The 22901-nt window shown below is 43.0% G+C and overlaps 1 protein-coding gene and 1 non-coding gene across 6 annotated transcripts in view; both read right to left on the bottom strand.

The window, feature by feature from the left end:
- LOC145343266 (sorbin and SH3 domain-containing protein 2-like) overlaps positions 1-22901 on the bottom strand; it is a 283373-nt gene that overhangs the window by 54542 nt on the left and 205930 nt on the right. For all 5 annotated transcript variants that reach the window (XM_080189388.1, XM_080189389.1, XM_080189390.1 and 2 more), the window contains 2 exons: positions 19333-19382; positions 5719-5888 (listed from right to left, as the gene is read on the bottom strand). In XM_080189388.1, coding sequence (XP_080045514.1) covers positions 5719-5888; positions 19333-19382 — 220 coding nt within the window. The remainder of the gene's footprint in view (positions 1-5718; positions 5889-19332; positions 19383-22901) is intronic.
- On the bottom strand, positions 244-427 carry LOC145343613 (U2 spliceosomal RNA). The gene has a single exon (XR_013886755.1). It is a non-coding gene; the product is annotated as a U2 spliceosomal RNA (small nuclear RNA).

Below are 22901 nucleotides of genomic sequence, written 5' to 3'. Positions count from 1 at the left end.
TATTGAATGCTAACATTTTCACAAATATTGGTCTTGTTAGATTTGTTGTCCTGTTTTCTGAGGGCACTAGGCTTGGGCCAAATTTTATTTTTAGCAAACAAAGCCAAAGCATAAAAAATAGAAAGGGGCTAAACACTAAGTGTTCCCCCGGTCAATGTTCCCCACTACCACAAATGCAATCAGTATGGGATAATGCATGTTGCCTAAATAATATTTCCCTTAATATACATTTGTCTTTTAAAAAATATTTACTCCATTCTTAAAGTTACAAAGCCAATGCACAGAGTGGACAGGGTAAGCCCTTAATCCATCTCCTTGCTTGCTCCAAAAACCAATTCAAACTGAATCCAATTCATGGTCTCCACAGGATTTAAGCTGACATGAAAAGGCATTACACCCGACCTTAGCCAAAAGGCCGAGAAGCGGTGAGCCCACAACTAGGGGTCATAGTTTGAGGATAAGGGGTAAACCTTTATGAACTGAGGGGAGGAGAAATTTCTTCACCCAGACGGTAATGAATGTGTGGAATTCATGACCATCGAATGTAGTTGAGGCTAAAATGTTGTCTGATTTCAAGAAGAAATTAGATTCAGCTCTTGGGGCTAAAGGGATCAAGGGATATAGGAGGAAGGGGGGTGGAAATCAGGATATTCAATTCAACGAATGGCAGAGCAGGCTCAAAAGGGCCAAATGGCCTACGCTTGCTTCTAGTTTCTATGCTTCTCTTATGGTTGAATCAAATTACAACAGTGCTGAAAATCCTCACTCATTAACTATAACTCATCTTCTTGTGGGTGTTTATAAAATTAACCAATATTTAAAAAGATGTTAAGGTGTGGATATTGAAGCAGAGAAGAATGGCCATTTCATTCACCATTCGGTTACCCTTAACCCACCAACTTCAATCAACAGTTAAGTGCACTTTTAAAACTACAGTGGTGAAACATTTTTCAGAAGTCATTTAACAAGTTTTATAGGAAATTATTCAAATTGTTACATAACTACTGACATTTTCACCCAGATAATTCAGAGTTAACTGAATTTTCTTTGAAAACAACCACATTTTTTCCCATTTTGGTGTGCAGACATTATATGGTAATCAGACGTTCACACATTTTTGAAAATAGTAAGTATATTCAATAGTGTGCAAAAATGGAAACGGCCAGAGCACTTCAACAACAGAAACATGCCAAATATGCACATTTTTTATAAGAGTTTGTAAATTTCGCAGCTCAATTATACTAAATAAGTTGAATAGTAAACCTCTTTTTCACTGTCTCCTCTCTTGTGTGTTGTTCACAAGGCTTTCATATTGACTTAATCTTTTTCTAAAAACGAACCCAGTCCAGTTTTAGTCTCTTTCACATGGTTGATGATAGTGAGGCCTTGGAAAGGGTGCTGCGCACTATTAAAATAATTCTCAGTTTAAAGAATCTTGCTTATTGAGGTAGGCTAAAAGTTTGGAACTTTATACTGTAGAGAAAGGTAGACTTAGGGGCACAGTTTGATTGAGGTTTGTAAGGTAACAAAATTAATAGATTGTGTGTTCTTTGACAGTCTGTCCCAACAAACAGATTAGGGAAGATCAGGAATTCCATTTTTAAGTTGCAAACGTCCAGATATGGGTTAAAGGTCAGGTGATGGTGTCTGGAACTGATCATCATCTTCAATGGCAGCTGCAGATTTGCTGAATTCCTTCAAGTTAGGGCTGGACCTGTTTCTGCCTAATCTCATTTCCAGATTTTTCTAATACCCCAAATTCTTGTCTGCACAGCGCAGAAAGCTGCTGATACTGAGTAAGTGGCTCTGTCATTGCTTGTAAAAGATAGATTACCACAGGGAACCCAGGGACAGAATGACCAGAGTGGACTACTTTCAAGATGGGTCGGAGAGGAATTTCTTCAATTATTTCCCTCAAATTTGCCTGAGGAGTTTTTAATCTGATTTTCGCATGAGATATTAAACTGAGGCCCGAGGATAACTCCCCCAACCCTCTTAGGTGCTATTTCACTGAGCGGGGAAACTTATCCTCGGTGCCCTGGTCATTATTTATCTCTCAGTCAACATCACAACAACAAGAGATTGCTGGACATTAGCACTGTGCTGTATGCAAACTGGCTACCATGTCTCCTTCATTACAAAAGTGAGTACACTTCAAAACCACTTCATTGGCTTTAAAGCACTTTGAGATATCTGGTGGCCATGCAAAGTGGTGTATAAATGAGAATCTTTCTTTCATCTGTCCCAGGATATTACATGGATTTGATGGCAGAGGGTGCGTGTGTGTGTGTGTGTGTGTGTGTGTGTGCGCACGCACGTGCGCGCCAACACTATGTGGGCAACCTGGCATTAAGATGTGCTAATGTGACTGAATAGCAATCCCGAAAGTGGGACCTAGAATCTTAAAATTCCTTGCAGTGCTGAGACTCTCCGACAAGGCAACTCACCCAAGCCCTACCCATTCCCAGACGCCCTCCCCCCAACCCTGCTAATCCCCCTAACCTACACATCTTGGGACACTTAAGGGGCAATTTAGCATGGCCAAAACACCTGACCTGCACATCTTTGGAGTATGGGAGAAACCCGGAGGAAACCCACACAGACACAGGAGAATTTCCACACAGACAGTCACCTGAGGCTGGAATTGAACCTGAGTCCCTGATGTTATAAGGCAGCTGTGCTAACCACAGTGCCACCATGCCATCCTCCTCCCAAGAAAGGGGTGGATGTCTTGGCTTGAATCAATTATCACTGCTCCCAGTGTTAAATTACTGCAGGCAACCTTTGGGATCATGTGTGACTCACCTCCCCTTGGCCTTTTAAGCTGGGAGGTGGAGGACGCAGAACCCTGTAAAATCCAGCCCATGGTTTTGGTGGGGTGAGAGAATTCTCAAATCGTGCTACGTAAGGTAGCACAATTGCACAGGGCACTCTGGATGTAGCACAGGATTGTTACTTGTCTACCATTGCTCACATGCTCATGTGGGTCTCAATGTCTACTTAATCTTTTGACAGATCAAGATGGTGGACAACATGTGCAGTATGGGACATAAACAGAAAATGCTGGAAAATCTCAGCAGGTCTGACAGCATCTCTGGAGAAAGAATAGAGCCAACGTTTCAAGTCTGGGTAACTTTTTATCGAAGCTGATGATCATGAGGTTGGTGGGGTGTGTAACTGGTAGGAATGGCATTGACAAAGAGACAAAGGGAATGTAAATGATGATGGGCCCCAGTTATGCCTGTCTCTTTATGGGGTATGTGGAGCATTCCCTATTCCAGTCCTACTCCAGCCCTCTCCCACAATTCTTTTTATCGATACATTGATGACTATTTCGGTGCCGCCTCATGTTACTGCGGCACGGTGGCACAGTGGTTAGCACTGCTACCTCACAGCGCTAGGGACCCAGGTTCAATTCCAGCCTTGGGGTTACTGTCCATTGTGTGGAGTTTGCACATACTCCCCATATCTGCATGGGTTTCCTCCCACAGTCCAAAGATGTGCAGGTGAGGTAGATTGCTCATGCTAAATTGACCCTCGTATCAGGGATTAGCAGGGTAAATATGTGGGGTATTGGGCATGGGGCCTGGATGGGACTGTGGTCAATGCAGATTCAATGGCCGAATGGCTTCCTTCTGTACTGTAAGAATTCTGCAATTCTCATCCGGACCTGGAAAAATGTGTCACTTGATTCCAACTGAGATTAGTCAGGAAGTAGTCTTCTTAACATAGCAGCAGAAGTAAAAGTGGAGGGCTAGAATTCAGACTGGGAGTAAGTGGGAAGACTGTGACCGGGAAGAAACTGGGAGTAACTGGGCCTAGGATTGCAGTGTGGGAGCTCTATTCATTGTGTATAAGGTCTGGGAAATTTGGGGTGTTTGAGACTTAATGGAATTGGAATTAGAAATGTGGGTGCGAATGTATCAGGATTTAATTATATAAAAACAGAAATTTAGTCTAGATTGTATATTATAGAGAAAGAACTAACATTCGGATCACATCTTTCGGAATGTCCAAAGCACATCATAGTCAATGAAGTACTTCTGAAATCTAATTACTGTAATTCAGGTAAACCTGGGAGACAACGCTTAGCTTTGAATATACTTCAGAGGCCAGAAGCCACTTCAGCTGGCTGTCATGCTCAAGTCTTTGGACTGGAGATTGAACCCATGACCTTAGCAGGAACTAAGATTAATAGTTTTAATAAATGCTGTAATAAGTTGTGTGGAGATGCCGGCGTTGGACTGGGGTGGTCACAGTAAGAAGTCTCACAACAACAGGTTAAAGTTCAACAGGTTTATTTGGAATCATGATTTTAACCTGGTGTTGTGAGACTTACAAAGAACAGAAACAGCCAGGGAAACAGGCCCTTCGGCTCAACGAGCCCGCGCCGCCATTTTAATATTACCAGTCCCCCCCTCCACCCATGACCCTCATCTATTGTTTTTATGGCAATCCACATTGAGACACTTCTTGCTGTAACATGCTTTACGTACTGTTTTTGTACAATTGGGCACAATTGTTTGATTTTGTGAGGATGATGTGGTAGCACAAGCAGTTTCAACAAACTTTAACAAGCTGAGCTTCCAGGTTTGAATGTGCTACGCTTTACTATTTCCTTATCCCATCCTTTCAGCAATATGAGCATTAGCTGGCAAGGATCCTTCCTTATCAGTAGAAATCTTTGGTTTTGCATCAAAACCCTCTCAAATGCCACATCAGGTCCAAATCAAGAATGGGACTGACAGTAGCTTTTGGCTGGATTTACATGGTGTGTGATATAAGGACACAAGAGACTGCAAATTCCTCCAACCCACCCCCGCTATTTTATTGAAGCAACTTCAAAAGAGAAGCAATGCAAATTAACAGGTCAACATTTCCCTTTACATCAGCATATTGATTCTTAGCTTAGGCGTGATTCCATAGCTTTGCACAGTATTGCAGCGCAATGAAAAGAGTTGAAGAGCACATCAACAGTAGGAAATACAGGGAGAAAATAAAGGAACTGTGCGACACTGGTGACTTTTTAAGGACCATAATTTTTAACCTCAATATTTTCTTCAAATTCAGAACAATCCACAAATGTAGCTTTGACAGAATAACATGACTGATAAATACGTTCCAAAGCAGCTAAAGATTGATCAGTTTTATCAGGTCATAAAACTTCAGGGAACTAGCGATTAAAACCTACAAAGCCTGGGCCATCCTTCTGGAAGGGATATCCAAAGTCTTAGTTCATACAGTGGATCATTTAACAAATATCAACATTTCCATTGAGTTCTGATTAAGTGAAGCCATTCATTATCATTATTCTTTGGATGTTTGAATTCAAAGTAGACTGGGAAACAGGCTACTGTACCTGGGTGGAGATGCTAAGATGCCAAGAAGACTCTCAATAAAAGATTTTCTTCAACTAAAACAGTATTATTCACATTCCCAGCCACTTATTTTATAAGAGGTCTGAAGAACAATCTTTTGGAAGTTAGCAACGAATGTTAAGCAAACAAAAATAAGTTTAGCCACCTACACATCTCACTATAAAACTGTAGAAACTGGCAATCACTTGGAGTCAGAAAGTGACAAAACTGGTGATCAGTTAATTTACCAGAAATTGTCCTTCACATTACAGCTGCAAGGTGAGACCCTATCTTCACGCAGTTTCCAGAGGTCAGCTGTTCAACTTCCTATGGATGTATTAATGGTGACCCAATCCCTTACCTTTGATTCTGGATGGCGAAGATGGTGAAGAATTGGTTAGTGACCTCCTGCTCATTCCATGGAGGTCAGCACTGCTCTTCTGCGTCATGTGATCACTCTGCACCCTCTGGTGGTTGACTGAGGGTTCAGACTTCCGCCTCTTTCTGTAATCGTTTGTAGGGCTTGTGGCACTGACAACAGATTGAATCAGATTAGCTGCATTACTCTCCAACTTCCGTTCCTGCTCTTACTCAATGCAGGAAAACAGCGTCTCCCCCCCCCCGCCCCCCACACACTCCAAGTGAAAGCACAGGACAAAAGCATTTGGCAAGCTGCCTCATCAGAGGTTAAAAGAAAAATCTCAGGGTGTAGGGGGTAACGGGCAGCATGGTGGCACAGTGGTTAGCACTGCTGCCTCACAGCACCAGGGACCCTGGTTTGATTCCGGCTTGGGTCACTGTGCAGAGTTTGCACGATCACTGCATGTCTGCGTGGGTTTTCTCCGGATGCTCCGGTTTCTTCTCACAGTCTAAAAGATATGCAGGTTAGGTAGATAGGCCAAGTTAAATTGCCCCTTAGTGTCAGGATGACTAAATAGGCTAAAAGTATGTGCCGCAAAATGTTTAAAATCCAGCATTTTCTCTTTTGGTTTCAGATTCCAGCATCCGCATTAATTTGCTTTTATTTAACTGCATGTGGTTGTGGGGATAGGTTGGGATTGTGGTTGGTGCAGACTCAATGGGCCAAATGGCCTACTTCTGCACTGTAGGATTTTATGATATTAGTATGGATTGAAAATTGGCTACCTAACAAGAAACAGTAGGCATAAATGGTACTGGCTTGTAGGGTATGACGAGTGGTGTGCTACAGGGATCGGTTCAGGGGCCTCACGGAATCCCTACAGTGCAGAATGAGGCCACTCGGTCCATTGAGTCTGCACCAACTCTCTGACGCAGTATCTTACCCAGGCCCTATCCTGTAACCCCACATATTTACCCTTTTAATCCTTTAACCTACACATCCTGGGACACTAAGGGGCAATTTAGCATGGCCAATCCACCTAACACACTCCGTGGACAGTGAAAGGAAACCAGAGCACCTACGGGAAGCCCATGGAGACACAGGGAGAACATGCAGATTCCATATAGTCAATGACCCAAGGCTGGAATTGAATCCGGATCCCTGGCGCTGTGAAGCAGCAGTACTGACCGCTGTGCTTCAACTCACTACAATTGATATAAACGATTTGGATGAAGGGACCAATGGAATGGTCATTAAATTTGATGATGACACAGAGATAGGTAGGAACATAAGTTGTGAAGAGGACACAAGGAGGCTCCTAAAAAATATAGATAGGTTCGGTGAGTGAGTGAAGATCTGGTAAATGGGGTACAACGTGGGGAAATGTGAGGTTCTCCATTTTGGCAGGAAGAATAAAAAAGAAACTTATTATCTAAATAATGAGAGATTGCAGAACTCTGGGATGCAGATGGATCTAGGTGTCCTAGTGCATAAATCACAAATGTTTAAGATGCAGGTACAGCAAGGAATTAACAAAGCTAATAGAATGTTATCATTTATCCTGAGGGAAACTGAATTAGAGTGGGGAGGTTATGCTTCAGTTACACAGTGCATTGGTGAGACCACATCTCGAGTATCGTGTATGTATTGGTCACCTTATTTAAGAAAATATGTGAACACCTTAGCAGTTCAGAGAAGGTTTAATACTGGAATGGGTAGGTTGTTTTCTGGGAAAGGATGCACAGATTAGGCTTGTATTGATAGAGTTTAGAAGAGTAAGAGGCGCCTTGATTGAAGTACACAAGATTCTGAACAGTTTTGACACTGTGGGCGTGGAAAGGATGTTGCCTCTTGTGGGCAAGTCCAGAACTAGGGGGCTCTGTTTTAAATTTAGGGGGTGCCCTTTTAGAACAGAGGAGAGGAGAATTTTATTCTCAGAGGATTCTGTGAGTTTGGAACCTCAGAAGGCATTGGAGATACGTATGTGTGTGTGTGCGTGTACGTGCACGTATGTGTGTATGTGTGTGAGGGGGGAAGCTGTCATTGAATATCTTTAAGGTGAAGGTAAATAGATTCTTGTTATCAGGGGTAGATGTAGAATTAGAAACACAAGCAGATCAGCCATGAACATCTTGAATGATGGACCAGGCTTAAGGGGCTGAATGGCCGACTGCTTCCATTTCGCATGGATATATTACACAGAATATACAGATTAGATATACAGACTCTGTATATTAAATAGGATAGATGGATGCTATATATTATATTGGATACATTACACCCGATGTGGAGATTGTACATGTTACACTGGGTATACATAGATTGCATATATTACACCAGATATACAGCACAGAAACTGGCCATTTAGCCCAACCAGTCCATGCTTGTCTTTATCTCTGAAGCCTCCTCCCATCTTTTCTTATCTAAGTCTACCACCATCTCCATCTATTCTCTTCTCTCTCACCTATCAGCAAGTAATTCTTCCTCCTATACCCTGGCACACAACACAGAAGCTACATTCAGCTCATTAAAAAGAAAACATTCACGGTGATAACATCTCTTTTACAAAAGCAGTCTGCAATCAGTGCTACCCTTGCCACCGACCTCCATTTCCATCGCTGACACTTTCCCAATAACTAGTAGAAGCCCAGGACAACCAGTGGAAGGATGTAATTTGAGTGAAAGCTCTTGAACTGTGACTATGCTGTGGAAAGTGATTATCTCTGAAATCATGTGATACTTGAGGGTCCCAGCAGCTCAAATGGGACACTGTGGAACATAAGAATGGAGAACCCTTGCATCAAGTTTTCTTATCATTGTGAAAAATTTACACTTCATTGCAAAATCAAATAGCTGGGAGAAAAATCTTGACTTGAGGAAAGGGAACTTTTGGCATGATTTAGATGCATCATGTGCTGAATGAAATGTGAGACTGTACACACAGTGGGGCAGTCTGACCTGTCATGGGAAGATATTTAATTAATGTGCACCTTCCATCTGGTACCTGCACTATGGCTCTCTGGCACACTGGCTGCTGCATTTCCTAAGCTGCTTCTTGCTGTTTGATTTAGAATGGAACCTAGGTACATGCCAAATATATCTGACGGCAGCTGCTACAGGAGGAAGATGCACTATCTTTTCTTGATAACAGGGAGATTTTTTAAAACTAACTGGTTTAACAAGTTAGATTTCCATAGCTTTCCCTGCACCTTACAAACAGTTCAGCAGATACAAAACCACCAATGTGCTACCCAATTGTCAATATCAATAAGATCTCAGAGATACAATGTTAGAACAAAGAACAGTACAACACAGGAAAGGCCCTTCGGCCCACCAAGTCTGTGCTGACATAGAAGCCTCTCATCTAATATTTTCTTGCCTCTATGTGGTCTATAATCGCTCTGTTCCTGCCTATTCACATATCTGTCCTGATGCCTCTTGAACATTGTTCTAGAATCTGCTTCCACCATCTCTTCCGGCAGCGCATTCCAGGCATTCACCACCCTGTGTGAAAAATTTGCCCCTTACATCTCATTTAAAGTTTCTCGCTTTCACTTTCAACTTATGCTCCTGAGTAATTAATTGACCCTTTGACCCTGGGGAAATACACTGATTATTCACGCTATCCAAGCCTGTCATTATCTTGTAAACCTCTATCACGTCACCCCTCATCCTCTGATGATCCAATGAAAACAATCCAAGTTTGTTCAACACAACAGATCAGCCATGATCTTATTGAATGGCGGGGCAGGCTCGAAGGGCTAGATGGCCTACTCCTGCTCCTATTTCTTATGTTCTTATGTTCTTCATAGTCCATATCTTCCAAGCCAGGCAACATTTGGTAAATCTCTTCTGCACCCTTTCCAATGCACCAACATCCTTCTGGTAGTGTGGCGACCAGAACTGTACACAATATTCCAAATGCAGTCTAACCAAAGTCTTATACAGCTGCAACATGATTTTCAATTCCTATACTCAATGCCCCGAACGATGAAGACCAGCATGCCATATGCTGCCTTGTCCACCTGAGTGGCCACCTTCCGGAACTGTGGATCTGCAAGCCTAGATCCCTTTGTATGCTAATATTTCGAAGGGTCCTGCCATTCACTGTATAGGTTCCTTCTGCAGTAGACTTTCCTAATCGCATTGCCTCATATTTGTCCAGGCTAAATTCCATCTGCCACATACCCTCTGATAACCCTCCTCATTATCTGCCATTCCCACAATTTTTGAATCATCTGCAAATGTACTAATCAGACCACCTACATTTTCCTCCAAATCAACATAGACATAGAATCTTACAATGCAGAAGGAGGCCATTCAGCCCATTGAGTTTGCACCAATCACAATTCCATCCAGGCCCTACCCTTGTAACCCCACTTATTTACCCTGTTAATCCCCCGACACGAAGAGGCAATTTAGCGTGGCCGATCCACCTAACCCGCACAGCTTTGAACCATAGGAGGAAACCGGAGCACCCAGAGGAAACCCACGCAGGCACAGGTAGAATGTGCAAACTCCACACTGACTGTGACCCAAGCCGGGAATCGAACCTGGGTCCTTGGTGCTGTGAGACAGCAGTGCTCACTACTGTGCCATCATTTATATATATTACTAATGAGAGAGGCCCGGTACTGATGGTTGTGGAACACTGCTTGTCACAGAACTCCAGTTAGAAAAGTACCCTTCCACTGCCAACTCTGCTTTCTATGTCCAAGTCAGTTTTGTATCCAACTTAGCAACTCACCTTGGATCCCATATGACTTCACCTTCTGTATCAGCATGCCATGAAGGTTTTATAAAAGTCCATGTATACAACATCCACTGCCCTGCCCTGGTCAATTTTTCTTGTCACTTCCTCAAAGGACTCAATCAAATTTGTGAGACACAACCTGCCCTTCACAAAACCATGCTGCCCATCACTAATAAGTCTATTCTCTTCCAAGTGTGAATACATCCTGTCCCTAAGAATCTTCTCTAATAATTTCCCCACCACTGACGTAGGCTCACAGGTCTGTAATTTCCTGGATTGTCTCTTCTGTCCTTCTTAAACAGAGGAACAATGTTTGCTACTCTCCAATCCTCTGGTCAACAGCCTGTGGCTAAAGAAGATACAAAGATTTTGGCCACGGCCTCAGCAATTTCTTCCTTTGCCTCTCTCAGTATTCTGGGATAGATCCTATCTGGCCCTGGGGACTTAGAACAACAAAGAACAAAGAAAATTACAGCATAGAAAAAGGCCCTTCGGCCCTCCAAGCCTGCACCGACCATGCTATCCCACTTAACTAATACCCCCGACCATTCAGGGGACCATATCCCTCTATTCCATTCCTATTCATGTATTTGTCAAGATCCCCTTTAGAGTCACTACTGTATCCACTTCCACTACCTTCCCTGGCAACGAGTTCCAGGCACCCACCACCCTCTAAAAAATCTGCCTTGTACATCTCCTTTAAACCTTGCCCCTCGCACCTTAAACCTGTGCTCCCTAGTAACTGACTCTTCCACCCTGGGAAAAAGACTCCAACTATCCACTCTGCCCATGCCTCTCATAATCTAGTAGACTTCTATCGGGTCTCCCCTCAACCTCCGTTGTTCCAGTGAGAACAAACCAAGTTTCTCCAACCTTCCCTCATAGCTAATGCCCTCCATACCAGGCAACATCCTGATAAACCTTTTCTGTACTCCCTCCAAAGCCTCCACATCCTTGTCCACCTTAAATCTTTTTCAAAACCTCCAAAACATTCTCCCTTGTTATCTCAACATGCCCTAGACTGTCAACATCCTCCTTTCTACACTCACCATCCATCACATCCTTCTCCTTTGTGATATTGATGCAAAGTACCTCACCCACCTCATCTGGCTCCACACCCAAATTCTCTCCACTGGCCTTGAGCTGACCTACCCTTTCCTTAGCTACCTTCTTCCTCCTTATTTACACATAAAAAGCCTTGGGATTCTCCTTAATCCCGCCTACCAAGGACATTTCATGGCCCTTTTCGCCCTCCTAACTCCCTGTTTAAGCTCTTTCCAGCCAACTTTGTATTCCTCAAGTGCCTTATCCATTATTATCCATCCATGAAATTTATGTATGCCTCCTTCTTCTTTTGCACTAAGCTCACAATCTCTCTTGTCATAAAGCTTTTTTACAAGTTTATTTACTATTGTGACAAGTAGGCTTACATTAACACTGCAATGAAGTTACTGTGAAAATCCCCTGTCATTCAGAGTTCCTGAATCTTGCCATCCTTTTCCTTCATTTTTACAGGGACACATTTGTTGAATTATTAACAATGGATTTTTAAAAGACTCCCACATTTCAGATTTACCGTCAAATAGCTGCCCCGCAGCCTACATTCCCGAGCTCCTGCCTAAAACCATCATAGTTAGCTTTCCCCCAGTTCAGTACTTTCACTCTGGGACTACTTCTATCCTCTTCTACAAGTATCTAGAAGCTTACAGAATTATGATCACTGCTCCCAAAATGACCCCCCACTGAGACATCAATCACTTGTCTGGGCTCGTATCCCGGAACCAGGTCTAAGATAGCCTCTTCCCGAGGTGGGCTATCTACATACTGGCTCAAGAAACACTCTTGAACAACTGAATAAACTCTGCCCCATCCAAGCCTTGGCACTAAAAGGAATCCCAGTCTACGTTAGAGAAGTTAAAATCGCCCATCACAACAATCCTGTTATTTTTACATCTTCCCATAATCTGCTGACATATCAGTTCCCCCACTTCACGCTGGCTGTTGGGAGGTCGGTTGCACAATGCAAACAGTGTGATTGCGCTGCTCCTGTTCCTGGGTTCTACCCCCTCACTGCATGATACTACCGAGGTGTCCTCCCTCTATAGCTGTGACATTCTCCCAAATCAGTAAAGCAACATCCCCAGCTCTTTTGTCACCCTCTCTCTATCTCGCCTGAAGCATCTAATTCCTGGAATGCTAAGATGCCAGTCCTGCCCTTCTTCCATTCAAGTCTCTGGAATTGCCACAACATCACAGTTCCATGTAGTGATCGAAGCCTTAAGTTTACCTGCCTTACCTGTCATACTCCTTGGTGTGAAAGCAAACACACCTCAGATCATCTGTTCTGTCATCTTTTGTAATCCTCCCTGTGTTTTACTTCTCTTAGCCTTACTGGACCCATTCACTGACTTCTCCACAGTCTCTCCACTCTGTACTGTGGCCCTTCCTGATTTTTGTCTTTGGTTTTCTGCCTTCCACTATTCCCCTTAATGCCTTTTGTTTCTGTCCCCACTTTCCTTCCCTCTGACTTCCTACATCGGTTCCCATCCCCCTGCCACATGAGTATACACAACACGAGCAAACACTCCCCTGAGGACACTGGTTCCAGTCCTGCCCAGATTTATGCTGGTCCCAACTCCCCCACAATCAGTTCCAATGTCCCAGGAATCTGAATCCTCCCTCTTGCACCATCTGTTAAGTCACAGATTCATCTTAGTCACCCTGACGTCCCTACTTTGATGTGGAGATGCCGGTGTTGGACTGGGGTAAAACAAAGAAATTTCACAACACCAGCTTAAAGTCCAACAAATTTATTTGAAGCAAATGCCCCAAGCTTTCGGAACACATTGTTCCTTTATCAGGTGGGTGGGAGTTCCCTACTTTGACCAGCATGTAGCACTGGTGGCAATCTGAGATTACTACTTTTGAGATTCTACTTTTTAGTTTAACTCCTAATTCCCTAAATTCAGCTGGTAGGATCTCATCCCATTTTTTACCTATATCATTGGTGCCTAAATGCACCATGATTGCTGGCTGTTCACCCTCCCCCTCCAGAATGCTCTTCAGTCACTCCGAGATATCCTTTACCCTTGCACCAAGGAGGTAACACACCATCCTGGAGTCTCGTTTGCATCCGCAGAAACGCCTGTCTGATCCCCTTACAATTCAATCCCCTATCACTATAGCTCTGCCACTATTTTTCCTGCCCTCCTGTGCAGCAGAGCTAGCCACGGTGCCATGAACCTGGCTGCTGTTACCTTCCCCTGGTGAACCACCTCCCCCAACATTATCCAAAACGGTAAATCTCTTAGTCATAGAGTTGTACAGCACAGAAGAGGCCCTTCGGCCCATCAAGTCTACACCAGCAATAACTACTTCTAAAGTCCGCTAATCCCATTTTCCTGCACTTGTCCCATATCCTTGAATGTTATAATATTTCAAGTGCTTGTCCAAATACCTTTTTAAGGGCTGTTCCCCTTTCACAGCCCTCACCCGACCTCAGCCAATCGGTGGCTCCTCTCCCCTGGCTTAATAAAGCTCCCCATTCAAAAACAAGAAGCAGCTCCTACTCAGCCCAACTCCACCAGGAAGACAACCCACACACCACCTTGAACCAGCCGGCAATCTTAAGCCCATTTCTCGTTTACTGGATACTTCATTTCAGAAGCAGAACTTAATCTGGCAAAACTATGTTTTAATGAGCATGCACGACATGCTAACATATTAAAAAGCGGTTCTCAATGGTGGGCAACGGAAAGCATGATCCATGCCCACAACCCACTGCCAATAAGCAGCTTCCACCTTGCTGTTGGGGAGCTGACATTTATTCCTCCTGCTCAGTCCCTTGCCTCGTTCTCACTCCCGGGACTTCATACCATTCTGTCCACACACACAAATGGAAAGACCCTGATGGATGGATGAACAGAGACCTCTAGTGGTTCAAATATATCAATAATCAAAAGTTCCAATGCAAAGTTGTTGCCCTTCCAAGTTCTGCCCTCCCACCAGTGGAAGGAAGACCCACCACTATCAGATTAACTGGTAGCTCCAGCCCACTGCTCAGTAAACTGAAGAAGCTCAAAGATGGATGGATGGATGGAAGGCCTACAAAGGCAGATCCTGGGCTTTCAGAGCTGGGAGGGATCCTGGAGTAAGAAATCTCAACACCAGGTTAAAGACCAACGGGTTGGACCAGATTTAACCTGTTGGACTTTAAGCTGGTGTTGCGAGATTTCTCACTGTGCTTACGCCGGTCCAATGCCGGCATCTCCACATCCTGGCGATCAAGGAAGCAGGGAGGGTGTTTTTGAAGGCAGATAGCGCAAAGGGAAAAACGTGATGACCTGTTCTGAGGGAGGGGGTTATTTCAGCACTTGCTGAATGTGCTGCCCCCACCCCACACCCACTCCCATCCTTCCCACATTTTTCATAGAGCCATTACAAGATGGACAGCCCACTCCTGTCTGCCTGCCAATGCCAGCATATTATCTAGGTCAGGCTTGTCACTTAGAGTTTTAATCATTAATTTCCATATGGCGGGATGGGCTGCCCATCGCAGTAAAGTTGACAATGGCTATGCTACAGTGAGACTAGTGTACGCCTCTTTAGAGGAGGAAGACTTAAAAGGGAGCATGATGCTGGAAGCCCATAGGCTCCAGGTAGTCTCACTGGGGCACAGAAAGTCAAAAGGGCAGATTTAGCAGAAATTTTAAAGTTATGAGAAGTTTTGATCAGGTGAATAAGTACTAGTTGGTGAGGTGGTGACAAGGGTTAGAACGAGGGGAGAAAAGTTTTACTTTTAACAGGGTCTGAACTGCTTTGCCATTGGGTGCAGTTAAGGCACATCCTGCAAGCAAGATATGGATGAAGATTTGAAATGGAGGTAAGTATATCATTATCAGGGTAACAGTGGGATTAATGTTACTTTACTCTAGCAAGGTGACAACACTGACATAACGGCGGAATAGTCCAGCTCTGTGCCGTATGTTTCTTTGGCTCCATGGAGCAGGTGCTGAGTGTCAATAGGAAGTCTACAAAGTCCTGACAGTAATTGTGAAGCAGTTTGTGAATATTGCTGAGGTACAGTTTAACTGGGAGAAAAACCATCACATCTATTTTCAAGGTAGGCAGCGAGACAAATATTACTCACAATAAATTTCCAGTCACAGCAGCGCTGTTTTACAGAATGAAATCTGCTGTACCACAAATCCTAAATGTGCAGGCAGAGTGTTGCTGCCTCTTACGATCAGAAGATAACTAATTCATAGAATCCCCACAGTGCAGAAGGAGGCCATTCAGTCTATCGAGCCTGCACCGACAACAATCCCACCTGGACCCTATCCCCGTAACCCCACATATTTAACCTTCTAATTCCCCTGACACTGAGAGGCAATTTAGCATGGCCAATCAACCTAACCCGCACATCTTTGGACTGTGGAAGGAAACCAGAGCACCCAGAGGAAACCCACACAGACACAAGGAGAACGCGCAAACTCTGCACAGAGAGTGACCCGAGCTGGGAATGGAACCCGGGTCCCTGGCGCTGTGAGGCAGCAGTACTAACCATTGTACCGCCATGCTGCTCTGAATATTTCAGCCTCAGAGACTAGCAGTGATTAATGCCTGTATGGCTATCCACCCAACAGTCTACACAGATAGTGAATACCTCAAAACTGCAGCTGTAATCAAATTAAATTAGCAACCAATATATTATCAATACAAAATCTATCACACACAAAATGCCCTTTTAAAACTTCAAATCAATTTTGATGGTATCTAACCACTGACATTCATTCAGAAGTAGTGACAAACTACCAAATACCTTTATCTGGCCTGTATGTCAAAAGTGTTTAAAATCACCATTTATTTCAGATAAAATAATAAATGAAAATAAATAAACTAAGGCAGAGCGAGTGAAAGCAAGAGGTAAGTTAAAAGCTGCACCAGTAATCATTATTAAACTGTTTAATTAACTTCCAAATCTATTAAAGCTTCATTATCAATCACAATTATTGATTCAACTCTACAGTCTCCTGTTGTCCATAAATGAGATTGAGATAACCTGGGATAATGTTACATTTCGCAGATTTCTTATGTTGCAGAAGGAGGCCATTTGGCCCATTGTGTTTGTAGTGGCTCTCCCAAATAAGCATTATGAATGGTTTATTGCTATTCCCCTGCTATTTCCTCATACCCCTGCATAATGTTTCTATTCAAGTAATCATCTAATGCCCTCCTGAATGCCTCAATTGAACCCGCCTTCACTTCTGGGCAGTGCATTCCAGGCCCCAACCACTCATTTGTTTCTTTTGCAAATCACTTTAAACCTGTGTCCTCTCGTTCTTGATTCTTTTACGAGCGGGAACAGTTTCTCCCTGTCTACTCTGTTCAGCCCCTCATGATTTTGAGCATCTCTTTCAAATCTCCCCTTTGTCTTCTCTCTCCAATGAGAACAGTCTCAATCTCTCTAATCTACCCTCATCTCCGAAACCATTCTACTTCAACTCCAGAATTCTTCAGGATATTGGTGAACTTTAGCAAGATCACACCTGGAGCACTGTGTGCAGATTTGGTCTCCTTATTTAAGGAAGGATATATATAAAGAACAGAGAAAAGTACAGCACAGGAACAGGTCTACCATGGTGCCCTAACTAAACTAAAAAAACCTTCTGCCCTTACTTGGCCCATATCCCTCTATTCCCTCCCTGTTCATGTACCCATCTAAATGCCTTTATGTGCGAGAAGCAGTTCAGAGAAAATTCACCTGACTGATACCTCGGATGAGGGGGGAGTTATCTTATGAGGAAAGGCTGGACAGCTTGGGCCTATAATCTTTGGAGTTCTGAAGATTGAGAGGTGATTTTATTGAAACATATAAAGATCCTGAAGGGACTCCACAGGGTGGATGCTGAAAGGATGTTTCCCCTTGGGAGAGAGATTAAAACTAGGGGGTACGGTTTGGAAATAAAGGATTTCACATTCGGGGAGTCGTGAACCTTAGTAACTCTCTGCCCCAGAGGGCAGTGGAGGCCGGATACTTGAACATACTTAAGGCAGAGGTAGGCTAACAACTGGTGTCAAAGGTTATTGGGGCAGTATGAAATGTGGAATTGATGCTACAATCAGCTCAGTCATGATCTCACCGAACAGCAGAGCAGAATTGAGGGGCCAAGTGACCTATTCCTGCTCTTAGTTCATACGTCAGTGGGTGTTGTCAATAAGGTAGGTTTTTATTGTAAGCAACAAATGATGAACAAGGGGTCAAAGATCTTTCAGATAAAGGGGTTGCTTATATCGCAAACAAGACAATAGATTTGTTAGGAAAAATGAAAATAAAATGTCTCCACATCATATTGAATCATGGATGGGTTTGAGTGGCAAGAATCCTATGAAGGTTGTAAACCTTTATTCAGAATTCATAGAAGAAAAGAATGAAAGAATCATTTACGGTTACGTATTTATCCAGAGTTTGTAATGACTACTTCTACCACAGAACAGAGAAGGTTCACGCCTGGGAGGAAGGGGTTATTTTACGAGGAAAGAGTTTGGAAGGATGAGAGGTGATCTCAATAAACGATATAAGGGTTAATTTTCCTGTCCCGTCCGCCACAGGAATTGTAGCGGTGGGATAGGACCATGCAAAGGTCTTTTGACCTTAGATGGTATTTTCTGGTCTTGGGGTGAGGGTGGTCGGAAAATCCTGCCCATAAGGTGGGTGGTAGCTGAAAGGTTGTTCCCCCTAATAGGGAACACAGTTTAAAAATAAGGAGTCTCCCATTTAAGGTGGAAATGAGAATTATTTTTGGCAGGAATTTATGGCATTGCTCAGGCGAGATTGTAAAGTCCCACCTAAAGCCCAGGAAGATTTTCATTCTGGGACCTCAGCTGCCCCGGAGTTGCGCAGGCAGGGGGTAGGGTTTTGGCCTTTCTTTCAGAGTTGTTAGTCTGTGCAATTCCCTTTCCCAGAGAGCAGCAGAGGCAGGGTCATTGAACATTTTTAAGGCTGAGTTAGATGGACTGCCTTGTCAGTGAAGAATCTGTAGGAATAGACAGTAGACAGGGAAGTAGAAGCCACAATCAGATCAGCCATGATCTTGTGAAATGGTGGAAGAGGTTTGAGGGGCAGAATGGCTTACTCCTGCTCCTAATTCATGTGCTCATAGGTGTGATTATTTAGGCATTGAGTGTGCCAAGATTTAGTTCAATTCAATAAAAGGTTATCTGCAATCGAAGAACGGCATCAAGTTTAAGAATATTACAAGGATACCCTTCAACTTTCTTGATACACAAGGTTAAGGTAAACCTTTCATCATTATATAATTGTAAACATTGAAATTCTCCACTGAGGCACAGGGAGACAGCCAAAACAATATTTCTTGCTACAGGCTGCAACCTCCCTTGCCAATAGCCTTTGTTTTAACAAAGAAAGAGGTAATAGCTCATCCCACTTTGCCTAAATAAAATTAATTTGTTATTTTGAAAACTTGGATTACATTAATGTGCAGCTAGCAATATTACATACAAAATTACAACATGTTCTTGTAGAATCTAGGTCTAAAGATTTAACTGTGGCCCAAAAACAGACTGTGCCATATATTGACCTAGCAAGCCAAATCGCTAACAAATAAAATCAAGATTTTCTCTAAAGGTTACCCCTGCTAAATGAATAGACAAAGCTGGCTGTTGGCATGAAGTATCACAGTAGGAGTCATTTTATATTTCCAAACTATAACTATTAAATATTGAGTTATGTGGTCCAAACTGCAGCTGTAAATAACTGAAGTTAGGAATCACATGCTCAAACCGTACTCAATCGCCGTTTAGAAACAAAATGGAACTAAACAGTATCAATTAACACTTACCTGGAAGGTCTCTCCAACTGCCTATCTACTGAAGTACTGTAAAAGGTGGCCTGCAAGAGGGAGAGAGAGAATTGGATAAATATTTGAAGAAAATAATTTTTGTAGGGATCTGGGGAAAGAGCAGATTAGCAGGATTAAGTGGTTAGCTCAGACATAATGGGCCAAATGGCCTCCTTCTGAAAAATATCATTCTATGAAGAGCACTTTTAAAATGTATAATTTCCCCACGTCTACTCTTGCCCTTTGGGTTGCTGTCAATACCACAGCAACCTAACTGTAAGACCAGGAAGAAAAATACTTTACACAGTGAAATGTGCATTTTTATTTAACAAGCAGGATCGCGAGAGAAGGCCAATCAGCTGAGCCTGAGATTCACCATGCTGTCATCAGATTTTTGAAAGATCCTATCATATATTAAACTGATTGATCTCTTCACCCTTTCTGTAACTGCGACACTACATTCTGCACCCTCTCCTTTTCTTCTCCCCTAAGTACTTAATGGATGATATGCTTTGTCTGTACCGTGCGCAAAACACAATACTTCACAATGTATCCCACCCAATACATGTGGCAATAATAAAGCACATTAAGTTTCTTTGTTGCTCTGTCACCAACCGCTGGCTGATTCTCCAGCCCTGTGTGACCCTGGTGCAGATCATGGTCGAATTGCCAGCTGGAATTGCACTGGCCCTCGGAGCAGGAATCTCACCGGTTTTCCTGCTGGGGACAACATTTGAGAAATGTTTTGGGAGAACTCCAGCCCACACTTTTGAATTGGGATTTGCATTGCTCATTCACATTTTTGTGAAAATCGTGCCTAGGTGCTCACTGGCAGCCTAAGCTTCCTGCAAATATACAGAAGTTATTCCTTAACTTGGGATCTGTCCTTTGACTGAGTGAAACTGCTCCTGCAGAACTCGAAGGTCAGAGTACTTAATACAGCATATTTGAGATTTATATCTTGTTCCATTCTAGGACCGTGAATATTTCTTTGCCGGGACGATTTGACTGCAGGCTTGATCCCATTAATGTCATACAACTGATTTATCCTCTTCTGTGAGCTGTTCAGGAATAAAACTGTCTCCTCATAAGACAGCTCTAATTCAACAATGACCTTATCAGAACTGTCAAAACAGCCAGTCGAGTGAAAAGAAGAAGAAAAATGTTTTTCAAACAACATAGAAACATAGAAGGTAGGAGCAGGAGGAGGCCATTCAGCCCTTCGAGCCTGCTCCGCCATTCACCATGATCATGGCTGATCGTCCAACTCAATAGCCTAATCCTGCTTTCTCCCCATAACCTTTGGTCCCATTCGCCCCAAATGCTATATTCTAGCCACCTTTTTAATGCATTCAATGTTTTGGCATTATCCTGTGATAACTAATTCCACACGCTCACCACTCTTTGGATGAAGAAATGTCTCCTCCTCTCCATGTTTCACTTCATTCGCAATGAGTCCACAACACTTGGTGCAAAATGCAGAAAAGTTTCTTTTTAAAATATGGGTGTGTATCTTTTGTAGGAAGCCCAGTTCACAGCTTCAACTATTTTGCATACCTGAAGCCTCCCTGGTCTCCCCGAATGGACCATCAGGGAAAAAACAAACCCCCTCCCTTCCGTACTGCAGAATATAAAGAATTCTCAGCTATGTGCCAATTAACACTGCCATTAAGTGAGTCTAGATTTACTATTGAATCTATGCAAAATCTTAGTAAGAACACAGATAGAGTACAGTGCATGATTTTGGGCTGCACATTGTAGGATTGATGTTTAGTCAATATAGAGGATAGAGCACGGACTCACAAAGGTGCTGACTGGTGGGGGAAAATACAAACATGAAGGTTGAAAGAATTGGCATTGATTTTTTTAGAACTGATTTCAAGGACGCGCTTAAAATGATGAAGGAATAGATGGAACAAATTTCTGAATGATTGAGGAGCCCAGAATGAGGAGCCACTGATATAAATTAAATCTAGAGATTTAGGACAGAGAGCAAAAGAACTTTAAAAAAGTAAGAGGTTTATGAGGCTGTGTAATCTATTATTGGAATGACGTTTGACGCAGAGATCAAGTCAAAGCCCTGAGCAGGTCTATGGGTAAGTGCAAGTCTAACAAAGCACTGGCTATCCAGCTCTATACAGCACAGGAGGTTGCCATGTGGTGCACAATATGTCCTTTCCAAGTCATCCCACATCATAATTCAAAAAAAAAGCACTGCTATAGGGATTACTCTTTCTAATTTTGGTAAGGCTAAGGCACATCCCTAATTTTAGCATACAATATAATCAACAATATGACTGGGTGGATATAAAATTCCCTTTGCCGCCTTTCTAATAATATTATCTATTGCAATAAGCTTGTTCTGTGACATTTTGTTTAAAATGGAGTGTTAGTAAAACCTAGGAATAGAATATGTTTCTGATGAAAAGTGGGATAAAGGGCAATGGGGAGCAGGCAGAAAAGTGGACTTGAGACCAGGATAAGATCAGCTGCATGTCCGATGACAGAGTGGGCTCAAAGGACTGGATTACCTGCTGCCATTTCTAATTCCTCTGTTCCTATGTATACAGGGATGGGTTGGAAGGTTTTTTATTCTTTGATTAATAGCTTAGCAGTAAACCAGCTGCTTTTTCCTTATTCACTGCAAAATTTATCTACTTCTCATCATTTTGGACATCATTTTGCGATCATTATTTCAGATCAATTTTAATTAAGTTATTGCCTCACTCAAAGCAATGAGAACATTGCAGTTCCAGATCACAAGGTAGATGTAGGTGGAGAGGGTCTTTCATCTGACTGGATTTCAGCCTTCCAGAGGACTAGTCCTACCATTAACTAGTTAGTTATCCTGCTATTCTCGAATGAATCCAAAGCCATGGCTTGTACAGCCTTCCGAACAATAAGATGTTGATTATTCTGTGGCAAAGAATACGACATATTCTCCAAACTAACGCTTCAGAAAACGAACCTGTGCCCTCTTATTCTGTTGCTAAGGCATGAGAAACTACACATCACGCTCCAATTTCACATCTCCTGTTAGTTAAATAAATACTTCAAAACGATTCCTTTTGAGGCATTCAGCTTACCAAATCATCAGCTTATCAAAGAGATGTTGGGAGTTGCAAAGGAAGCAACAAAATGGGAATGGGTCCATTTTATATCAGGCTAGAACCCTCAATCAATGTCAAAGTATGCAGCATGCGGCTCCTGGCAGTTCCTTCCTGACCACACCACTTCACATCCAAAAAGGCAGAGAAACAAAACATCACAGAGAAGAAAAACAGCGAGAAGGAGAATACAAACACACAGGGCTGGGTTTTACGTGTCTCCCTTTCAGTGTGGTTGTGGCAGAGGGCAAGTAAAATATGATGAGTGGCAGTCCACTGCCATGGTGACCAACTCACATCGAGAATATTAAGGGATATGCAGGTTTGGGGTTCTGTTGGTGTCTGGATGGTGAGGTGCTGAAGGGGAAGGGGTGGGTGGGTACCTGTGCTTCCAGAGCTGAGAGGAGGCACAGACGTGGGTACAGCAGCGACTGTGCAGCACGAGATTAAGGGGCAAGCATG

This window comes from Carcharhinus amblyrhynchos, chromosome 5 (assembly GCF_965287045.1).
Source record: "Carcharhinus amblyrhynchos chromosome 5, sCarAmb.v2.hapA, whole genome shotgun sequence".
In the NCBI taxonomy this organism is placed as follows: domain Eukaryota; kingdom Metazoa; phylum Chordata; class Chondrichthyes; order Carcharhiniformes; family Carcharhinidae; genus Carcharhinus; species Carcharhinus amblyrhynchos.
Note: the sequence above shows the minus strand (reverse complement) of the source record. Positions and strands in the feature narration are given on the sequence as shown.